Genomic DNA, 8,527 nt, shown 5'->3' on the forward strand with positions numbered 1-8,527 from the left:
TGTCGGTGGGCAGCTCTCAGCCTCTCACCAGGCCAGGCTCTGGAATGGGGAGTCCCAGCCCCCAGCCGCTGCTGAGCAGGGCCCACCCATGTGGGGACCCCCTTTCTGTCCCGGGCCTTTTGGTTCTCACTCCCGCCCTCTGGAGGTAGGAGCCCACAGCTCTTCATCCCAAGGACCTCTGTAGCCTCGGTGGGAGGAAGGCCATCACCCTGACGGACTCCATAGGAGTCCTGAGTTTCAGCCTCTGTTTGTCCCACGAGGACTCCAAGGCCCAGGAGGCCACAGTCCTGCCCAGGGTGGGCAGTGAGGCCGTGCCTGTGAGGGGCCCGGACGCTGGGCTCCTTATCCTGCCTGCTCCCTGCCCCGTGCGTGGTTCAGCAGCAAGTGTCGTGTGGGCAGGGGCCTCCGGGTGCCCCACTCTGAGAGCGTGGCAGTGTCTCAGGGGAAATGTGACTGGGTTCGGAGCCTGGACCAGCCAGGCCTTCCCTGGATCCCCCCCCCAGCAGCTCCCCTGCTGGGCCCCAGGCTAATCCAGCTTAGTGGGCAAACAGTAGTCCACAGCCCAGCTCAGCATTCCCCGGGCGGGCGCAGGGGCCAGGCCAGCTCCTGCCTTTGTGCTGTGTGGCCAGGATGGGGCTGGGAGAAGGGTGGCAGTGCCAGAGGAAGCCCTGGGCGTTGGGGACGGACACCAGGTAGGTGCACTGGGGCTCTCCATAGCTCCCAGATGACTGGAGCAGCTCATCTACTGCAGGTACCCGCCTCCCCCGCACCCCCGCCCCGCCCAGTGGCAGTGGTGAAGGCCCTGGTCCAGCTATGTGAGCCCTTAGATCAGCGGTTCTCAACCTCTGGGTCACGACCCCTTTGGCGGTCGAACGACCCTTTCACAGGGGTCGCCTAAGACCATCCTGTGTATCAGATATTTACATGACGATTCCTAACAGTAGCAACATGACAGTTATGAAGTAGAAACGAAAATAATTTTATGGTTGGGTCACAACATGAGGAACTGTATTTAAAGGGCCAGAAGGTTGAGAACCAGTGCCTTAGATACTGTGGTGCAGCAGCCTCAGCCCCATCCCCTCTGTAGGCAGCTGTGACGTTCTGATCTTGTATCCAGCCCAGCCACATGTGGCCTGTCCCAGGGGTCGCACTCCTGTCCCCTTGCTGCTCCTCGCCAGCCTGTCCTGCAGGTGCTGGGAGGCAGGCAGGGCCGAGTCCTGGTGCTTCAACAGGGTTCTTCCCCGACATCCTTGCTCATGACCCGCCTGGGACCCCGCTGTGTGACCTGAGCTCAGGTTCACTGCCTGTGGAATGGGGGTGGGGGTCCCTGTAAGCATCTGGAACATTTCTAACCGCCTCCCCACCACCACCTCTTCCACCTGCTGGTGCGGACCCAGCAAAGAGGTGCCTTCGAGTTGGGGTGGTGGTCACTGGTGTGCAGTCAGGGGCCTCACCTGCAGGCTGCAGTGGTGAGGAAGGGATGGGAACTGGGGCGAGGTGGAGGCCACTGGAGGACCCAGAGGATAAAGGCTTGGCTCCACAGGGGGCTCACCCAGGCCCACCTCGAGGGCCCCACACTGCAGGGGAGTCCATGAGGGCCGCTCCACAGGAGCAGGGGTGCCCTATAGATCCATTATTTGCAAACTCAAAAGAGCCCCCGACTTGGGACGGCCCCGGGTGCAGGCGCTCCCCTCCCGGGAGCCTGGTAAGCATAAGGAGACGGCTTTCCTTCCGAGGTCTCCCAACCTGTCAGGATAAACCCCGGCCCTTCTGGAGAAGCGGGTTATGGTGGCTTAGGTGTGGCCACATGGGACCCGCACCCTGACCTTGAGGGAGGGTGGGAGGCCCCTGGACTGAAGTGGCCCAAGGTCTTGCAGAGGAGCTGCTGGGAACGGAGCCTCTGGTTGCTGATGTGTGAATGGGGATGACCCCCTCCTCCCACCTGGAGGATGTTGCTGGGTGAGCTGAGACTGGGAGCTGTGAGCACAGGGTCTGCCAGACACTGTGGTCTCACAGAGAGGACGCCGCTGGGAGGGGCGCCGCCAGAGCAGTTCCCAGCCAGCTCTGAGAAAGCCAGGTCCCCCGGCAGCCCAGGAGGCAGCAGAGGGGTTGGTGACCCCCAGGGGTGCCAGGGGTGGAGACAGGACCTGTCCTCACTGGGCGACAGGCTCTGTGCTCACACACTCTCCCCCCCAGGCCTGCAGGGACTTTCTGGCACTAGCGGAGGCACACAGCCGGAAATGGCAGCGGGCGCTGCAGTATGAGCAGGAGCAGCGCATCCACCTGGAGGAGACCATCGAGCAGCTGGCCAAGCAGCACAACAGCCTCGAGCGGGCCTTCCGCAACAGCCTGCCCGGCCGGTCCTCCGACCCCAACAAGAACTTCAGCCAGGGTGAGCGCTGGGCCGGCCTGGCCACTCCAGCCGCAGCCTCCCTCCCGGCCGGCCTCTCCCAGCTTTGTGTCCCACGCCAGCCCTCATCTGGCCAGTCTCCCCGCGTCTAGGTTCCACTTCTCAAAAGACAAGTTCAGTGACCCCACTGTCCCCTCGGTGCCAGGGCTGGCAGGCGGCTGCCTGAGGCTAGGAGTCATGGTGCCCTGGGAAGGGCAGAAAGGGCAGCTAGGCGACCCCCAGACCGAGCGGCATGTAGAAGGATGGGGGGTGGGGGCTCTGGAAGGAAGGAGGCTTCTGAGCCAGAGCAGTGACAGGAAAGCACATTCGGAGAGTGGATGAAGGCAGCCACGGCAGGTTCATCAGGACCAGGCCACCGGAGTTGGGGGATCGGGGGGCACAGGATCAGAGTATGGGGTGCAGGTCCTGTCGGCTCTGGACCCCTCAGGTGGGTGCGACGAGGCTCTGTGAAGCCGCAAATGACGCAGCAGCTCTGCGTGTCCCTAGAAAGCCTCTTGACTTCCAAGGAAGAGGACAGTGAGGAAGATGAGGATTCGGAGTATTTCGACGCCATGGAAGACTCCACCGCCTTCATCACTGTGATCACCGAGGCCAAGGACGACAGGTGGGCTCTCGGGGCTGCTGCTTTAAGTCTCGTGTCAGATGGCATTTCTGCTTAGATTGGGTCTATTGTTCCTTAAGTCAAAAAGGCCCCAATGGAGTTTGTATCAGGGTTTCATTTTCAATGGACAGAGAACGGGGCACTCACTGGCTGGAGGCGGTTCCGGCCTGGGGAGGGGGAGAGCTGGGACCCCTGCGGCTCCTCCAGAGGTGCCTCCCCCCCACCCCCCCCCGGCCTCACCTGGTCCTGGGTCGGCCTGGCCTCAGGAGGCTGTGCTGACACCTCGGGAGGGTTTCTGAGCATCTGCTGCCACGGGCCTCAGAGAGTGGAGCCCCTCCACCCTGCCCCAGTCCCGCAGCCCCACTGAGCATCCTGAACTGAGGCGGCTGCCCCTCCAATCTCACTGGAGGGTCTGCTAGAAGGTGCCAGGCCCTGGGGAGACCTCGGGTTTGTAAACAACCTGCCCCCACTGTGTTTCCTGCAGAAAAACTGAGGGTGGGACCACAGGCCCTGTGGACTGGACCCCGGCAGACAATGTGAGTGACGGGGAGGCCCTGAGGGGGGCTGAGGGGAGGCCAGCACCTGGAGCTCGGGGCCCTGGGGCAGGCCCAGTGGCCTGCTGCCTTCGGTCCCACCAGCAGCTGGTCCTCAGACTCCCCGGGTCGGGGTGAGGACGAGGCCGGGAGGGCCACGTGCTCTGGCCTCTGCCGATGCACACACTGCTTCTCACGCAGGTACAGGATGGCGCTTCACTCACGCCCAAGGGCCCCCCCAAAGTGAAGAGGCGTGTCCGCATCCCCGACAAGCCCAACTACAGCCTTAATCTCTGGAGCATCATGAAGAACTGCATCGGCCGGGAGCTCTCCAAGATCCCCATGCCGGTAGGGCTCAGGCAGGGGGCCTCACTGGGTCCCCTGGGAGTCGCCTTCTCTGCCACCTGAGGCGCGAGCGCACACTGTTGAATCATGTCATTGCCGCGATCCCCCAAGAGCAGAGGCCTCAGGCTCTGAGGGAGGGGCTCTGCGGTGATCAGAGACTCAGGGACCCCCATGTCGCTGCACCTGACGGGGCCTTATGATGTCCGGGCTGTCCGGACCCGTCCGTGGGACTGGCAGGCTTGGGCTGTGTGTGTAGACAGGTAGGCCCTCCCCCAGCGAGGTCACACAGCAGGCTCAGGGCACGGGCGGGCACAACGGCATCTCCAGAGGAGGAGCTTGGAGGCTCTAGGCCAGACTTGGTTCCACTGTGACCCCAGACAAGTCCCTTCACCTCCAGCCTCTGCGTCCACAGCTGCAAAGGGGGGAGATGAACGGCACCCACTTCTGAGTGTCAGGTAAGACCCTGCCCGACCCAGGGTCACAGCCCAGCACCACAGCCGGCAGGTGCTCTCAACAGAAAACCTGCGTAATAGCTCAATAGCTCAGAATATGAGCAAGACCAGACCCACGTTGTCCACCATTCACTCATTCCCATGGCTCAGTCCTAGCATTGACATCCTGGGGTGGGAGAAGGACAGCAAAGCAGTGCGAGTGTGCGGGACAGCAGGTCAGGCGCGGGGAGGCGAGCAGGTGGGACTGCAGTGCTGGACCAGTTGTCAGAGGAACCTCCCTGAAGGTGCGGTCTGAGCAGCAATGTCCCTGCACATCTGAGAAAAGCCAGGGTGCTACGCTGGGAGCAGCTGGCTCAGCTGGACCCCAGCCGGACCCCCACCCTCCCACAGGTCAACTTCAACGAGCCCCTGTCCATGCTCCAGCGGCTGACGGAGGACCTGGAGTACCACCACCTGCTGGACAAAGCGGTGCACTGCACCAGCTCGGTGGAGCAGATGTGCCTGGTGGCCGCCTTCTCCGTGTCCTCCTACTCCACCACCGTGCACCGCATCGCCAAGCCTTTCAACCCCATGCTCGGGGAGACCTTCGAGCTGGACCGCCTCGAGGACATGGGCCTGCGCTCCCTCTGCGAGCAGGTGAGGCCACACACTCCTCCAAGCCTGGGGTCAGAGGCGACGAAGGGGACCCAGCCTCTGGTCCTGGCATGCCCATGCCCATGCCCATGCCTCTGGGCAGGGAGTGGGGAGGTTAACTGGAAAGTGGGCACCGAAGCCCGTTGCAGGCACCCTGACATCCTGAGGCGTAGGCTCTGCCACCACCCCCACTTCACAGCCTGAGAGCCGGGTGTGGAGACGCCCAGCCCTTGTCTCACAGTCACAGGCTGCACCTGCTGCTGTGCCCTGGCTTCTCCTTGGAGCGCTGTCTCTCCAGGGCCTCCAGGGGTCTGTAGCCCTCGATGCTGCCGGCTGCCTGGGGGAGGGCCTGGCCCGGGTCCCGCAGACACTCATGTGCGGGTCTGTCGCAGGTGAGCCACCACCCTCCATCAGCCGCGCACCACGTGTTCTCCAAGAACGGCTGGAGCCTCTGGCAGGAGATCACCATCTCCAGCAAGTTCCGGGGCAAATACCTCTCCATCATGCCGCTAGGTGAGCCGGGCCTGTGCCCTCCCAGGGCAGAGTTCTGGATAAGGGGGAAGGTTTTCCCACACCCAGAAGCCCAGCCTGGAGCCTCCAGGGCTTTCCCTGCGGGAAGGTTCCCTGCCCTTTGGCGCCCTGGAGCCTCCCTGGCCGTGTCCCTTCCCCTCTGTGTGAATACAGCTCTCAGGCCCCTGGGATGGTGGGGCCCAGCCTGGGGAGCCATGACCGCCGACCCCGCGTCTCGCCTCCAGGTGCCATCCACTTAGAATTCCAGGCCAGTGGGAATCACTACGTGTGGAGGAAAAGCACCTCAACTGTGCATAACATCATCGTGGGCAAGCTCTGGATCGACCAGGTCAGGGGTGCCCTCGGGGGCGGGGGTCTGGCCCGGGGATGGGCCGCTGACCACCACCCTCTCTCACCAGACGGGGGACATTGAGATTGTGAACCATAAGACCAAGGACCGGTGCCAGCTGAAGTTCCTGCCCTACAGCTACTTCTCCAAGGAGGTGGCCCGGAAGGTAAGCAAGGCCGCCTCGCAGAGCCCTGAGGGTCAGCCCAGAGAAGGCCTTGCCCACGCCGGTCCTGCCATGTCCACAGGTGACAGGTGTGGTGAGTGACGGCCAGGGCAAGGCCCACTACGTGCTGTCAGGCTCGTGGGACGAGCAGATGGAGTACGCCAAGATCATGCAGAGCAGCTCCGGCAGCCCCAGCGTGGACGGCAAGCATAAGACCGTGTACCAGACGCTGCCGGCCAAGCTGCTGTGGAAGAAGTACCCGCTGCCGTGAGTGGGGGGACCGCAGGGACTTCTGAGGGCAGCGGGCAGGGTGAGGGGACAGCAGGGGACCCTGCCAGACAGGAAGCCAGCGGCATAGGGGTCAGAAGGGCTCAGTCCACATGTGGGCAGGAAGCCGTGCTGGGTGGCTGACATCACCCAGGGTAGCAAGTCCTATGCAGAGCCTTCCAACAGCTCATGGGACAGTCCCCGTGGTCCAAGGAATGGAAACGACACAGTGGCACACAGACTCCAAAGATAGGCGGGGCGCGGGGGACATGCCCTGTCGTCGCCTCCGCAGGGAGAACGCCGAGAACATGTACTACTTCTCCGAGCTGGCCCTGACCCTCAACGAGCACGAGGAGGGCGTGGCGCCCACGGACAGCCGGCTGCGGCCGGACCAGCGGCTGATGGAGAAGGGGCAGTGGGACGAGGCCAACACGGAGAAGCAGCGGCTGGAGGAGAAGCAGCGGCTGTGGCGGCGCCGGCGGGCCGAGGCCTGCTCCCGGGGCTGCAGCATGGAGGACGGTGAGGGGGTGAGGTGGGCGGGGGTGGGGGCACCCACGGGAGAGGGCAGGGGGGCCTGGGAGCGGGTTCCCCGCGGACCAGGGGGGAGGCTGCCTGCCCACCGCCCGCTGTGCCCGCCCCGCAGAGAAGGAGACCGAGGTGCACACGCCGCTGTGGTTCGAGAGGAGGCTGGACCCGCTGACCGGGGAGACGGCCTGCATGTACAAGGGCGGCTACTGGGAGGCCAAGGAGAAGCAGGACTGGCACATGTGCCCCAACATCTTCTGAACGCCGCCCTCCTGCCACCAGGCTCCGCCCGGCCTGGCCCACCTGTAGTGAACGCACTCCATGCAGTACTTACGGCCCTCCCACCTCCCTTTTTTCTTTCCTTTTTTTTTAACAAAACAAAACACTTTTTGGAGCTCCCACCTGGACGGAGGAAGTGCTGACGCGGTTCTTCCAGCCCCAGGTGCCCTGGGTCCCCTGCGCCCTTTCATCAGGGACCTGGGACCCCTGGGGACCCAGCTCCCAGTCCCCACTCAGGCAGCTGCCGGGCTCCGGACCCACCAGCCCCACCCGGAGGCGGAGGCACCGACCCTCCCAGGGAGCCGCTGTGGACTTTTTTAGAAAAACCACCTCCACTTCTTTCCAGCAAGACCGTTAGTAAATATTTCAGTCCCGCGGACAGCTTCCACGTGTGCTTTCTTGCCACGAACGTGCTGGCAAGAGCCCTTCTTTTTACGACATCAGGAAGCCCGACGGACCCTCGTCCAGAGCACTTTCAGCTCAACATAGCGAGACGGCCCCCTGGAGCCCAGGGCCCCCAGAGAAGGGGCTGGGAGGGGCCGCTGGGCCCAGGAGGGCACAAGTTGTCTCCAAGCAACAGCACGGAGGGCGGAGGGGGGGACTGAGGGGCCCACGTGGATTTGAGCGCATCTAGCCTCCCCAGAGAGGCCAGGAACGGCCGGGGCAGGGCCCGCAGGTGCTCCTGCCCCCGAGCCAGGCCCCAAGTCAGCAATAAGAACCAACCCTCAGCTCAGCCTGGGTGGTGCCCTGGGCACGAGACCTAGCACCTGGGGTGCCCCGTCTCAGCACCCCTGAACTCTATTGGCCTGATTTATTTATGTAATATATAAATATATATAAAATAGCTATTTTGCTTACATTTCTATGGTATCTGGAAAGGCTAAATGATGAAGACAGGGTTCCTGTCTGAGTTTGGCCTTCTTGCCGCTGTGCTTGCCCTCTCCTTGGACCCCCTTCAGTTTGGGCCCAAACATTCATCACAGGGTGTTTCTTTCTACTCCAGGACTGGCTTGGTTTTCATAAGGAAAAGAGGTGAAAACACCAACTTGTGAAATGCCTGAGGGCGCCCACTCAGGAGCCAGGGCTGCAGGCTGCCCACGGGTCGGGGGGGCGGGCGGGCTGTGTGGGAGCACCTTCTGACATAATAAAAACCTTGGATGTGGAGTCCCCGGTGGCCCCAAGGCCTGCCTCGCACAACCTCTCGCACACTCCCTCCCTCCTTCCCCGACATTGGCCTTCCCATTCGGGTGGAGGCAGGTCTAGTGAGACCCACAGGCTGGAGGGGCAGCTCTCACGGGATAGAGGGCAATGGGGGAGGGGTGGTGATAGAGGGCAATGGGGGAGGGGTGGTGGTGAGGGGACCCCAGGACGGGCCTGACGGAGTGGGGAGGGGCTGCACGGGCAAAGCCCAGTGGGGACAAAGGCAGCCACTGAGGCAGAGCGAGGCATCGGCGCCTGGA

The 8,527-nt window shown here is 63.2% G+C and overlaps 1 protein-coding gene across 2 annotated transcripts in view; it reads left to right on the plus strand.

Annotated features, from left to right (window-relative positions):
* The window catches only part of OSBP2 (oxysterol binding protein 2), a 57,048-nt gene extending 49,122 nt beyond the window's left edge, over positions 1-7,926 (plus strand). For both annotated transcript variants that reach the window (XM_070399420.1, XM_070399421.1), the window contains 11 exons: positions 2,197-2,392; positions 2,897-3,014; positions 3,496-3,547; positions 3,746-3,892; positions 4,732-4,977; positions 5,367-5,487; positions 5,730-5,833; positions 5,904-5,999; positions 6,079-6,263; positions 6,556-6,782; positions 6,907-7,926. In XM_070399420.1, coding sequence (XP_070255521.1) covers positions 2,197-2,392; positions 2,897-3,014; positions 3,496-3,547; positions 3,746-3,892; positions 4,732-4,977; positions 5,367-5,487; positions 5,730-5,833; positions 5,904-5,999; positions 6,079-6,263; positions 6,556-6,782; positions 6,907-7,049 — 1,635 coding nt within the window. In that variant the 3' untranslated portion in view covers positions 7,050-7,926. The remainder of the gene's footprint in view (positions 1-2,196; positions 2,393-2,896; positions 3,015-3,495; positions 3,548-3,745; positions 3,893-4,731; positions 4,978-5,366; positions 5,488-5,729; positions 5,834-5,903; positions 6,000-6,078; positions 6,264-6,555; positions 6,783-6,906) is intronic.
* The last annotated feature ends 601 nt before the right edge of the window (positions 7,927-8,527 follow it).

Source organism: Myotis yumanensis, unplaced genomic scaffold (genome assembly GCF_028538775.1).
Source record: "Myotis yumanensis isolate MYYU_CA2020_CCGP unplaced genomic scaffold, mMyoYum1.0.hap1 SCAF_19, whole genome shotgun sequence".
In the NCBI taxonomy this organism is placed as follows: Eukaryota; Metazoa; Chordata; class Mammalia; order Chiroptera; family Vespertilionidae; genus Myotis; species Myotis yumanensis.